Below are 13,432 nucleotides of genomic sequence, written 5' to 3'. Positions count from 1 at the left end.
TACAGTACATGTAATCACAGGTAAATGATTCATCGGTCAGTATGTGTCACGTTTCAGGTACACAAGCTTCCATCTTTTGCAAGCTCTGTCCCAGGTATAATTACGTAGTAGAATACAATGTTAAAAATAGAGATTAGTGAATTGTTAGTACTCAAAAACAAAACAAACCTATTTAAGAAATTAATTTCTTTTCTGTGTGTTTTTGAAAAGCCCTGTCCAGCTGGATGACTTTGATGGCTACATCAAGGATATGGCCAAAGATTCAGATTATAAATTTTCTCTGCAATTTGAGGTATGTATATGGAGATGACAGCTCCTAGCTGCCTCTCCCAAATTGGACGACTATTTATGCCAAACTGCAAGAACCTGATGGGTGGTATGAGTGTGGCATTCAGACTCACACGTCTGTTGTAGCATAGACCAGGTGGCAGCCTAAGTTGACTGCAATGCATTTTTAAAATGAAAAATGGCACTGGTGACAACCAAATCTTCTGAAACAAAGGGACAGTTTACTGGGAAGACATGGTCTTGTCTGACTAGTTTATTTCCCCAGTGCTAAAAATGCAAGATTGTCAAGTGAAGACAAAAGGGAACAACAAACACTGGGTGGAATCTTGGATCTGTTGATCATAGTAGCAAAACTCCATTTGACTTGATAGGGTTAGGATTCCACCCACTGTTCTCTCAGGTGCCACACATTGTCTCCATCTCATTTATGATCATATGTTACAGAATATTTTAGATTGATTATTTAAGGTAATGAATAGTAATTATATAAATCTCAGGATCAAAAGCAGCTGAGAGTTGTCAGTAATTGAGGAAACATTACTGAAATCTAGCTCAGATGGTGACACCATCTGATAGCTGTTCAGTGGCCTATGTAGAATGAGTTTGGTAGGTCAGAACAAAATCATCAGAATAGGTGACAGTAACTGACAAACCTACTGACAGTCTCATCAGGGTAGCCAAAAGTTGAATGGGCATGGAGACCAGACTTCCCTCCCCACTCTTAGAAGTGGTCGCCCAGGTATGAGCCAAATGATGAGGTATTACAAGGAAACTTGCTGTATCTGTAGTGTCCGTAAATAAAGTGCTTTGGAGTCCAGGGCTGTCAGAAGCATTATTCACAAACCATTAATTTTCAGGTGTTAGTCAATTTAATGGCAACATTTTCCCTTCTGACATATACAGGAGCTAAAACTGATTGGGCTTGACATACCCCATTTTGCTGCTGACCTTCCCATGAATCGATGTAAAAATCGCTATACAAATATCCTCCCATGTAAGTACAGTAGATGCAGACTCCTGCGAGGGTCCCTCGGGGGGTGTGGGGGGAGAAGAGTTTTAATTGTGGAATTGATGCAGGTTTTCCAGCAGGTAAAAGCTTGTTTTAAAAGAAATAGGTCTCTCTTAGTTTTGAAAGGATGAAACTCTGTGTTTTGTATTTGTCATGATTGAAAATAGTAGGTCATTCCTACTGCTGAGCAGCCTTCTTCGTTTTTTCTCATGATTTTAATGAGATTCAAAGAGACCCGACAGTGAAGCCTCTTGAAGGCAGGAGTGTGCAGCATTAATGAAGCCGTATCCATGCAGCAGGAACTGGGCAGTACTTATTAGAATGGAATGCTGGCCCTCTACAGTTTTGCCTTTGTTATGCTGGAGAGTGTGTAATTGTGTTTCAGGATTTTAAGAGATTATTTAAAACCTCCCACAGTTTGCTCAAGCTACCCCCTTTCTTTCCCCCTCCCCTCCTTCTTTTTGCAGATGACTTTAGCCGCGTCAGATTAGTTTCGATGAATGAAGAAGAAGGTTCAGACTACATTAATGCCAACTATATTCCTGTAAGTGGTAAGACTCAAATCAACCTGAGGCTTAATGTTCTTAGTAGCGAAATATCACACAGGCAGTGAAAAGAGTGAAAACTCCTAGCAATTTGGTGACTTTAAAAAAAAAATTATCGCAATTTCACTAATTTTGCCTTCAGTGAACAGCACTTTTCATCAGCCAATAAACCTGTTTTGTGCACATTTTGCCACAGCAAACTTTGAAAGTTGTGTGCATCCTGTTACAGATGGGAGGAAATTGGCTGGGGACACGGATGAAAAGTTTAAACTCTGCACTGCAATTCTCAAACAGCTAAAGGGTTTTTTTCCAATACTTTAATCTATGTGGAATAAAGGCAGTGAACCAGAGATACAGGTATAGTAAAAATGCACAGAGAACAAGCCAGGGCATGGTGTGCAAACATAGCTTCTATTTGCACTACCCTGATCTTGGCATTGTTCTGTTCACGCCTTCTTCCTTGCGCGGTTTAGAGCCGCTGTCTAACAGCTCATAGCAATTCTGCTATAGTTTTAGGACAGGAAGTAAAGAATGCTGTATTCGGCTGTAACCGTATGGGATATGTAGGGAGGCAGAATGTAATTTTGTACATGAGAATTTAGCCAGGATGCTGGGAAGAGTTCCCTGCTGTTATGAAAAGTGTTGTGGCATCTTTAATGACTACAAATGGTGGGCACATCTGTGTTCTAGTTCTCCACTGAAACAGCACAGTGGCCCATAGCTTCATGCTAGGGACTTGGTTCAGTACTGATTAAAATGGGAAGAGAATCACTGAATCAATATCAGCACTTCGTGCGTCACTTTGAAAGTCTCCCATCCAAACACTGACAAAGCACTGACCTTACTTAGCTTCTGAGATCTGACAAGATCACAGAACTAAGTGATAAGGCCAGGCAGGCTCTTTCTTTCTTTTCTTCATTAAATATCGATAATGTGTACATCTGATGCTCAGTCAGAAAACTAGAATGACAATTTTATAGCATCCAGTTATATAGCATCCATGGATATGGATATAGATATAGATAGATATAGCATCCAGATATGTCTCTTCAGCTTTTGTCAATTCCATGTTTATATTTTAGATATGTTTAATGCTACACACAAAATACACCTTCCAAATACTTTAGCTACAACACAGCTATGTTAGTGTTTGGCTTATTTGGATGATCACTCTCCCACTTGGCACCTCATGATAGTTTCATCTCAAACCCTAGTGTTCATGTTGATCCGCTTTCCACTGTCAGTAAAAATGTGATGCATCAGTTATATACACACCCCATATGAAGCAAAATGAAATGTGTTCTGTACTTACAAATTATTATGAGTGTTGAGTTTGAACTGAGTCTTTTACAGATGGCAAATGCTGAAATAGGCTGTCTATGGAAAAGTGCTTCCAAATCATCAGTATTTTAATTACTTGAATGCTGTAGGCTGATACATCCATAGCCTAATTCATGTAGGAACATACTGTGTTTTGAATGTATCTGTCTTTTTTTTCCCCCAACTACTCTGGGTGTTAGATAACTTTCTAAACGTAGTTCTGCTGATAATCTCCTCCTGCGTTCACTGTAAACAGGCAGCCAGGGTCATAGTTAAATCAACCCTTACACCAAGCAAATATGTTAACTAGCAGATGCGGAAATGGCATCTTGTATTATTTACAAAATTACCCTTTTCTACAATAGTGCCCAAAAAAGTATCTACAAATAAAAACAGACAGATTAGCAGACAGATAGGGATAGGAATGTATGGGTATAATGTCTCCTAAAGGTACTTCAGGTTTAGTAAATTATAAATATTTGATAATCTTTTAAGAGTTATGACTTTTAGAATAACCTATTACTATTATTTTAGGCCTAAGATTACCAGGTATTTTACTGATTTGGGTCTTGAGCTTGCAAACACTTATCCACATGTTCCTTGTTTAGAGTTGATCTGATTAATCCTTTCCTTTCTATTCTATTATTACATTTAATTCACCACAAGTGCTACTTAATTTATTTGGGGGAAAGGACAAGATAAGGATACATAACTATTGTACTTGTGAATTCACAGCATATTAAATGTATTAAAACTTTGTAAAAAAAAAACAGCCCTGATTTAGTTTTCATTTTTTATGCTGTTTATTTCTTGTACTTCACTAACTTTCAACAGTGAATTTACATTGGTCGGTTTCACTTTTGTCCATACACAGGTTAATTTCCAGGTACTCCTGTAGTATTTGGGACTCAAAATCTCCTTGGAAATATTTTGATTAAAAAAAATAACAGTTTTCACTGAATTAAAAGCAACAAACCAAAAAACCTGATATAGGCTTCTTCATGATAGGAATTACTTTTAAAAAGCTCTTTGAATTTTGGACTTAAACATTCAAAAATGTAACTTTAAAAGCATGTTGTAAATATGCTCCTGAGGAAAATGTATATTCTGAACAATCTGTGAAATGAAGTATATTAACAAATTGCACCTGTCTCTTAGGGCTACAACTCACCACAGGAATACATTGCAACCCAGGGGCCACTGCCAGAGACAAGGAATGATTTTTGGAAGATGGTTCTCCAGCAAAAATCACAAATCATTGTTATGCTCACTCAGTGTAATGAAAAAAGAAGGGTAGGTAACATAATCCTATGTGCATTTTGCAAGGAAATAAATAATTTTAGTGTCATTAGGTTCCTTTGCATTATTTTTTAACACAAAACAGCAGTATAAGGCAAGCTCTTGAATGCCCTCTGAACCCAAAACTCCTAATGATATCAACAGGAGATCGAGAAGGAGACTCCTGGTCATTTATTGTAAACTCTTCAGTGCAGGGATAGTTCTATTTGTTTGTAGTGTAGCACAATGGGGCCCCTATTTGAATGGAGACCTCTCGGTGCTGCGGTAGCACAAATCATTAATATTAATGATAATAAACAGTAAGTCTAAAGAGCTGGTGCTGAATGGTACCATGAGTAATGGTAGCAAATAGAGCCATAATATTTGAATCCAAATATGAACTTCCTGAAGTTCAGCTGTGTTTGGACCTCAGGTTTGGCTTTGGTCCTATCTTTAGTAGGAAGTTACCCGTTGTAAGAGGCTGACAAGATTTTTATCAAGAGTAAAAGATTCTTACATGACTCAAATTAGACTTTAAAATGGCAGCAATAGGGAGTGGATGGCTCAGGGGACTGTTACTGGTTTGAATCCAGGCTGGCAGCAAATGAAAAATTGTTACTGTCTGATAGCTGTTTGTTGGCATCTCTGAAATTAGTGGTGGTCCCAGCTCAGTTCCTAGTCTACAGGTGTGTATCCACATCACAAAAACTACTAGGACAGTTGCCACCGATTATCCCCCTGCTTGGGAGTTTCAGCAGAGAGGCAGAGAATTGGCTGGGCATGGTGACTGAAGGTGCTGAGAGCCATTGAACCAAACTGTGAACCCTGTATATATGGGATCCACTTCAAGCCAGGGGGTGCAGCAGCAACCCCAGCACCACTAGTTCCAGCACCTACGGACTGAAATAGATTCTTACTCTCTCTTCAGGCCAGCACATTGTTGGGGCAGCCTGGAGGAGCTGCCAGAGCCCATGCTGTACCTCTTGTGTGGATGAATAGAACACTCATTTCCTACGACTGTTGTTCTGGCACCTTTCAAGAGAACAAAACAATACTAAAATTAAAGATGGCACCAGTGATCTTTTTCTCTTCATTGAAGCGTGCCTCCAAATATCATATTGTTCTCTGTAAATTAGCATTTGACACAACAGGCTCTATTGCATGGTTTCAGTGCAGCCATTATAACAGATGTCAACGTAATAGATATTCTTTCATTAAGCTGAGATAACCAAATCAACACAGTCTTGGCCATGATATTTGTAGCATCCACATTCGCTTCCCAGCTATTTTCTTTGTTAGTTCTAGCCATTTGCACAGATAATACATATATGAATGACATGCAGATGTCAATGGCATTTTAATAATAGGGACACTGTCAATGTGAGAGTTCTGTAAAAATGACAAAGCATTATTTTTCAAAATGGAATGTGAAATACAATAATCAGCTAATACATGTACATTGCTTATGATCTTGCATATTATAGAATCATAGAAGATTAGGGCTGGAAGAGACCTCAGGAGGTCATCAAGTCCACCCCCCTGCTCAAAGCAGGACCAACCCCAACTAAATCATCCCAGCCAGGACTTTGTCAAGACGGGCCTTAAAAATCTTTAAGGATGGAGATTCCACCACCTCCCTAGGTAACCCATTCCAGTGCTTCACCACCCTCCTAGTGAAATAGTTTTTCCTAAAATATCCAGCCTAGACCTCCCCCACTGCAATTTGAGACCATTGCTCCTTGTTCTGTCATCTGCCACCACTGAGAACAGCCTAGCTCCATCCTCTTTGGAACCCCCCTTCAGGTAGTTGAAGGCTGCTATCAAATCCCCCCTCACTCTTCTCTTCTGTAGACTAAATAAACCCAGTTCCCTCAGCCTCTCCTCATAAGTCATGTGCCTCAGCCCCCTAATCGTTTTTGTTGCCCTCCACTGGACTGTCTCCAATCTGTCCACATCCTTTCTGTAGGGTGGGGGGGCCCAAAACGGGACGCAATACTCCAGATGTGGCCTCACCAGTGCCGAATAGAGGGGAATAATCACTTCCCTTGATCTGCTGGCAATGTTCCTACTAATGCAGTCCAATATGCTGTTAGCCTTCTTGGCAACAAGGGCACACAGTTGACTCCTATCCAGCTTCTCATCCACTGTAATCTCCAGGTCCTTTTTTGCAGAGCTGCCGCTTAGTTAGTTGGTCCACAGCCTGTAGCCAGGCAAGGGATTCTTCCGTCCTAAGTGCAGGACTCTGCACTTGTCCTTGTTGAACCTCATCAGATTTCTTTTGGCCCAGTCCTCCAATTTGTCTAGATCACTCTGGACCCTATCCCTACCCTCCAACATATCTACCTCTCCCCCCATCTTAGTGTCATCCACGAACTTGCTGAGGGTGCAATTCATCCCATCATCCAGATCATTAATGAAGATGTTGAATAAAACCGGCCCCAGGATCAACCCCTGGGGCACTCCGCTTGATACCGACTGCCAACGAGACATTGAGCCAAGCCCAACGATCCAGCCAGCTTTTTATCCACTTCATAGTCCATTCATCCAATCCATATTTCTTAACTTGCTGGCAAGAATACTGTGGGAGATCGTATCAAAAGCTTTGCTAAAGTCAAGGTATATCACATCCACCGCTTTCCCCATATCCACAGCACCAGTTATCTCATCAAAGAAAGCAATCAGGTTGGTCAGGCATGACTTGCGCTTGGTGAATCCATGTTGACTGTTCCTGTCCTCCAAGTGCTTCAAAATGGATTTCTTGAGGACCTACTCCATGATTTTTCTGGGGACAGAAGTGAGGCTGACCAGTGTGTAGTTCCCTGGATTCTCCTTCTTCCCTTTTTTAAAGATGGGCACTATATTTGCCTTTTTCCAATCATCCGGGACCCCTCCTGATTGCCATGAGTTTTCAAAGATAATGGCCAATGGCTCTGCAATCACATCAGCCTACTCCCCCAATATCCTCGGATGCATTGCACCCGGACCCATGGACTTGTGCATATCCAGCTTTTCTAAATAGTCGTTAACCTGTTCTTTCACCACCGAGGGCTGATCACCTCCTCCCCATACTGTGCTGCCCAGTGCAGCTGTATGGGAGCTGACTTTTTCTGTGAAGACTGAGGCAAAAAAAGCATTGAGTACTTCAGCTTTTTCCACAGCATCTGTCACTAGGTTGCCTCTCCCATTCAGTAAGGGTCCCACACTTTTCCTGGCTGCCTTCTTGTTGCTAACATACTTGTCAAAACCCTTCTTGTTACCCTTCAGATTCCTTGCTAGCTACAACTCCATTTGTGCTTTGGCCTTCCTGGTTACACCCCTGCATGCTTGAGCAGTATTTTTTATACTCCTCCCTAATCATCTGTCCAAGTTTGTTACTAGTAAGGAGACATGGGGTGCAGCATGATGATGACACCCAAATCTGTGTATCTGTCTTGTCTGATTTGGATGATGCAGTTCAGCTTCTCAGTTGCTGTCTAGTCAAGGTTGGCACATGGATGAAAGTGAGCTGGCTGAGGCTCAACCCAGCTAAGATTGAGGCAATGATGATGGGTTTGGGGAAGCAGCCAGGGGAGATGGCAGGGGTAATATCAGCCCCTTGGATTGAAGGAGTACATCTGTCATTAGATAAGTGTTCACAACTCAGGGGTGATATTAGCCCCCGAGCTGTTTGATAACCACATCACAGCAGTGGCCCAGTCTCTTGTTTCCCATCAGTGCCTGGCTAGGACACTGTGGCCTTTCCTTCCGGCCACAGACCTTGCCACCATTATCCATGCTTTTGTTACCTCAAGATTTGGCTATTGCAATGCTCACTACATGGGATTACACCTTAAAACCATTCGGAGACTGAGGCTGGTGTAGAATGCAGCGATTTGCTTATTGAGCAGGACATAGTGACAGCAATGTTCCAGGATAGCTAGCTGCCCATTGGTCTCTGGGTTGAGTTTAATGTGTCGGTTATGAGCTATGAAGCCATAAATGGGCTGGCACAGGCCAATGGACATGCCTCTCTCCCCATGCCATACTTCCACAGCTGCAGTCAGCATGGACACTTAACTGGATCCTCCTCATTGTAAGAGAAAGAGAGTGACTGGCAGGCTGTTCTTTGTGGGAGCTCTGGAACTTGCTCTTCCCACCTTCTCTTGTTCCAAAATAACACAGATTTGCAAGCATGCTGAAAGAGACACCTGTTTCATAGGGTTTCTGGAGAAGGCTGAGGGTGTGGGAGGGAGTGCGGAGTGCAGGAAGGGGCTCAGGGCAGGGGGTTGGGGTGCAGTAGGGGGTGTGGCAGGGGGTTAGGAGGCTCAGGGAAGGGGGTTGGGGTGTCGGGTGCAGGAGGGATTCGGGGTGCGGGCTCCAGCCTGCGCTATTTGCGTTGTGCAGCAGGGCTAAGGCAGGCTCCCTGCTTGCCCTGGCCTTGTGCCGCTTCCGGAAGTGGCCAGCATGTCCGGCAGTGGCTCCTGGGGGTGGAAGGGGCAGCCCTCACCTGTTGGTACCACTCCCAAAACTCCCATTGGCTGTGGTTCCCCATTCCCAGCCAATATGAGCTGCGGGGGGGCAGTGCCTGCAGATGAGGGCAGCACATGGAGCCCTCTACCCCACCCTCCCCCAGGGCTGCAAGGACATGGTGCCAGCCACTTCCGGGAGCAGTGCAGGGCCAGGGCAGGCAGGGATCCTGCCTTAGCCCTACTGCGCCACGGGGCTGGCAATCCCTCAGGACGGATTGAAACCCTAACGGGCCGGATCCGGCCCGCAGGCCATAGTTTGCCCTCCCCTGGGGTAAATGGTTCCTGTGGAATGGATTTTAATGCTTCTATGATTTAATTTTATTGTATTTACTGTATGGTTGGTTATGTTAGGGTGCCTAGAGTGTTGTTTGGTTGTCTTTATTATTTTAAATCTAAATAAAATAAAAATATTACATCATGGTCCTTTACACTGTAATAGAGAATACTTGGAACATATATTTTTTGTTTCCTTTCATGTATGATCTTGTTCACTGCATTTGGACACTTGTTATTTGAGATCATCAATGGTGTTCTGTTGGGGATGACAACTGTCTACAGTCTTTCAGAGTAGCAGCCATGTTAGTCTGTATTCGCAAAAAGAAAAGGAAGACTTGTGGCACCTTAGAGCCTAACCAATTTATTTGAGCATAAGCTTTCGTGAGCTACAGCTCACTTCATTGGATGATGAAGGTGCCACAAGTCCTCCTTTTCTTTTTGTCTACAGTCTATGAGCCATAATGAGGCTGCTTTTCTAAAGCTTCATTTTTGTTGAGAGTTTACACACACACATCTACATAACACACGCATGCTTAAGTGCCAAGCAAAATTCTGCTGTGTTGCTTCCCAAACTTGAGTCTAAATAGATTTTGATTGTACTGTTGTTTTTCTTTTCTTCTAGGTGAAATGTGATCATTACTGGCCTTTTACTGAAGAGCCTATTGCTTATGGGGACATCACAGTGGAGATGCTTTCGGAGGAGGAGCAAACAGACTGGTCTTTTAGGAACTTCAGAATCAGCTATGTGGGTGACCGAGAAAGATGTTTCATTGCTTTTCATTAGAGATCAGCCCATCCTGCAAAATTTGGATCCAAATCTCTCTCACTCCAAAATTCAGGGGTGTTCAGACCTGAGTTCTGGGGGCAGTTAGTTATAGAGAAAGGGACCAACAGCAACATTCATAAATAGATTTTGATTGCAATCACCTTCAGATTTCAAGGATGTTCTGATCTGGGGTTTTGGTTCAGGCCCTTCTCTAATTTCTATCCATCCCAGGCATCTCCAGAGGGAAAAGGTTGTCTCTCTAGTTTAGATCCTAGTGGACAAATGTTCACACCACAGAATCCTCCACAAAAACTGGTATGTTTGGTAAGTTGCTGCTGTGATGCAAAGGAGCACTAAGGGTGCCTAACTGGACACCTGAGGGTTCCCAGGAGGATCCTTAGGTAGTGAAGACCTGATGCACAGCACCTAGCATGATGGGGCCCTGATCATGACTGGGGCTTCTAAGTGCTAGTGTAGTACAAATAATTAATGATAATGGTTTGTTTGGAGACCACATTTCAGCCACTTTTTTTTTGGTCCCGTGTATCAGACGATAGTCCCATTTTCAGTTATAAACTGTTCAAGGCCTGAAAATAAGGATATAGAAGTTGAGGAATATTGTTTGTAAAGGAGGTAATTGTGTGTTATTCTTGGCATTCTTTTGAGGCCACGTCCCTAAATGCTGTTGAATAAAACAGAATTTAATTCATGAACGGTATCCCATCCCATGGTGCTGTGAAATAGAAGATTTTGCTGTATTAACTGCTCTAAGCAGAGGAAGTGGGAGGAGCCTACTGCACATTCCAATCTTTCAAACACTTTATTTTGTTAAGGGTCAGGCACAGGCAGGAGTACAGCTAGGAATCGGCAAAACCATTGTAAAATGCAATATGATAGAACTGAATCAAAACCGTTGTAAAATGCAACGTAATAGAACTGAATCAAACCGCGACCATTCCTGTGCATTCCCATACTTTTTAATTTGGACCAGAAAGTCCATTCTTGAGCTATTTCCAGCCTATCAAAACCAGGAAATATAGTAATTCTTTTGAGAGCATCAGATTTCTGAACCAAAGGTGTTTGGATAAGCATCCAGATTTTCAGGTCTCTCTTCCAATTTCAGCTCTGCCTCCCAATGTTTTGAATGGGACTAATATTTACAGAAATCATTGTTTGATCTTGTGCAAGAATGGGAGACTGATACAATGGATCAGAACCGTAGTGTTGTAGGAATTCACAGCATCAACTCTCTGTCCTGAGTTGTGGGGATAAAAAACTGTCACTTGAGTGCATTTGTCACAAAGCCAGATCCTTGTTTGTTGAAGTAATGTCCTAGCCTTCTAATATATTTCAGTTAGAACTGTTAGACATTTTTTGAAAGCCAAATGTTTTTGTTTAAAAAAAAAGTCTTCCGAAAAAACTGTTTTTGTTTGTTTGTTTTTCCAATTAAACCTGGATATTAAAATTCCCAAGTTTCTGGTCTTTCAAGAAAAATGGAATGAGAAGGAAGAGAAAAAGGAGAAACAAAAACAAAACCCCCAAACCATACAATTTTTGATTATTGTTTTTAAGTTTTACAAAAAATATATTTCCTTTTCGAAACTGTGGAGCAAAAATCATTTGAAAATTTTCACATACAATCTTTACCATTTTTGACTAACTCTAATTTCATCAGTCAGCATTTGTAAATGCATGAGTCAGATTGAACATGTCTGCACAGGTAAAACAAACATGAACATGCTGCTGTTCTGTTTTTTCCGCCTTAGGCTGATGAGGTACAAGATGTAATGCATTTTAACTACACTGCCTGGCCTGATCATGGTGTCCCCACTACAAATGCTGCAGAGAGCATCTTGCAGTTTGTACAGATGGTCAGACAGCAGTCAACAAAGAGTAAAGGCCCCATGGCCATACACTGCAGGTAAAGGCTTAATTTTCCATTTTCCTTTAATGCGTAACCATTGAAATACATCGAGAAGAACACTGGAGGGAGGGATTTCTTTCCACCTTTAAGGTGCTGAGAATTGTATTTTATTTATGTTTTATGGTAAAATCCTGGCCCTATTGCAGTAAGTGAGAGTTTTGCCATTGACTTTAATGGGGCCAGGATTTCATTCTATGTTCCTAGATGTACGGGGAAAGAGAGTGAGTGATGTATACCATATATTTTTATCATAGTAAAGTATTGCAGGTCTGATACTCAGCTGAGGTAAATTAGCATAACTCCACTGACGTCCATGAGGCTACATTGTTTTATATCATCAGAGGACCTTGCCGAACACTTGCATTTCCATGTTTTTGCAATTCAGGTGGAAAAAATCAAAACAACAGTCTGTGAAGCAGAATGCTATTTCCCTGCAGAGACATACTCTGTGTAGATCATCACTCTCAGATAATTTGGCCTTCAGTACACAATGTTGGGAGTTAAATCTATGGGCAGGCAGTAGGCATGACACAATATATGGGTTTTTCTTTTCTTGAGGGCAGCATTTTAATATAGTAACTGTCACCCTTGTTCATCGTCAGGCTTTTTGTAAGACACTGTTGAGCTCTCCGAAGCCAGCTGCTGCATTAAAGATTGTGCCAAATTGATTCCTGATGTAACTCCATTGTAGTGACATCAAAGATTAATTTGCCCCACAATGTGTAATGGTAAGACTACTCCTGGTAATGATAGATTATTATAGGGTTACTTCGTAGAGAGAGAGGTGTGTAACAGATCATTTAGTGTGAGTTTAAACTGCTAGGTATGCCCTGAATGGAACTCAAAGCTTCATGAAGCTATTAGCCCCACCTCCCTCTATCACCCATCCTAAGGCATCTGCTCACAAGTTGTGAAAATGTGTGTTTGGGTATGTACAGATGCAGTTATGTTGCATGCAAACAATGTCAAAAGCCTCCAGCATAGCTTCCTCGTCACTGCAGTGGTGTTTGGAACATTTTCCTTTGCAGTCACATGGTGTGCCCTAAATAACTGGGACATTACTCAGCGAACAGCCTTTTACAGTATCACCCTTTCTAGTTCCTCATGAGGTTTCCAGAATTCTTACTAGGAAGTGGCGCAATAGCAGCATTTGTCATTTCTAATAGTGTTCAGTCCTGCTGATGAGTTGTGGTGCAGAAGTTCCTGGGTGAACTCATGCTGAGTACAGCTGCGGGACAGAGCCCTAATGCAAAGTTGAGACAGACACTGGTAGGCTCAAAGAGGGGACTTAGCTAAAGCATTTAATTTCACAACCCTATACTTAACTCCCCTGGCTCATGCATACTTTGCATGGGGAGAGTACAGGGGCTGGCAGTGGTACGCTAGACCATTAGTGTCTTAATTTTTCATAAGGATAATGCCACCTGCAGAGAAATGTGGTTTTGGATAGAATGCTAAAGTGTACTGTAGGTCTTGCAATGCACGGATAGAAGTCACGGTTTCATGAAATCAGTGGGA

The 13,432-nt window shown here is 42.0% G+C and overlaps 1 protein-coding gene across 10 annotated transcripts in view; it reads left to right on the top strand.

Annotated features, from left to right (window-relative positions):
• Positions 1 to 13,432, top strand: part of PTPRO (protein tyrosine phosphatase receptor type O) — a 222,263-nt gene that overhangs the window by 199,239 nt on the left and 9,592 nt on the right. For all 10 annotated transcript variants that reach the window (XM_073319271.1, XM_073319239.1, XM_073319260.1 and 7 more), the window contains 6 exons: positions 211 to 292; positions 1,192 to 1,282; positions 1,765 to 1,841; positions 4,321 to 4,455; positions 9,847 to 9,969; positions 11,757 to 11,911. In XM_073319271.1, coding sequence (XP_073175372.1) covers positions 211 to 292; positions 1,192 to 1,282; positions 1,765 to 1,841; positions 4,321 to 4,455; positions 9,847 to 9,969; positions 11,757 to 11,911 — 663 coding nt within the window. The remainder of the gene's footprint in view (positions 1 to 210; positions 293 to 1,191; positions 1,283 to 1,764; positions 1,842 to 4,320; positions 4,456 to 9,846; positions 9,970 to 11,756; positions 11,912 to 13,432) is intronic.

Source organism: Lepidochelys kempii, chromosome 1 (assembly GCF_965140265.1).
Source record: "Lepidochelys kempii isolate rLepKem1 chromosome 1, rLepKem1.hap2, whole genome shotgun sequence".
NCBI lineage: Eukaryota > Metazoa > Chordata > Testudines > Cheloniidae > Lepidochelys > Lepidochelys kempii.
The sequence above is the reverse complement of the archived record's forward strand: the minus strand, read 5'-3'. Positions and strand labels throughout refer to the sequence as shown.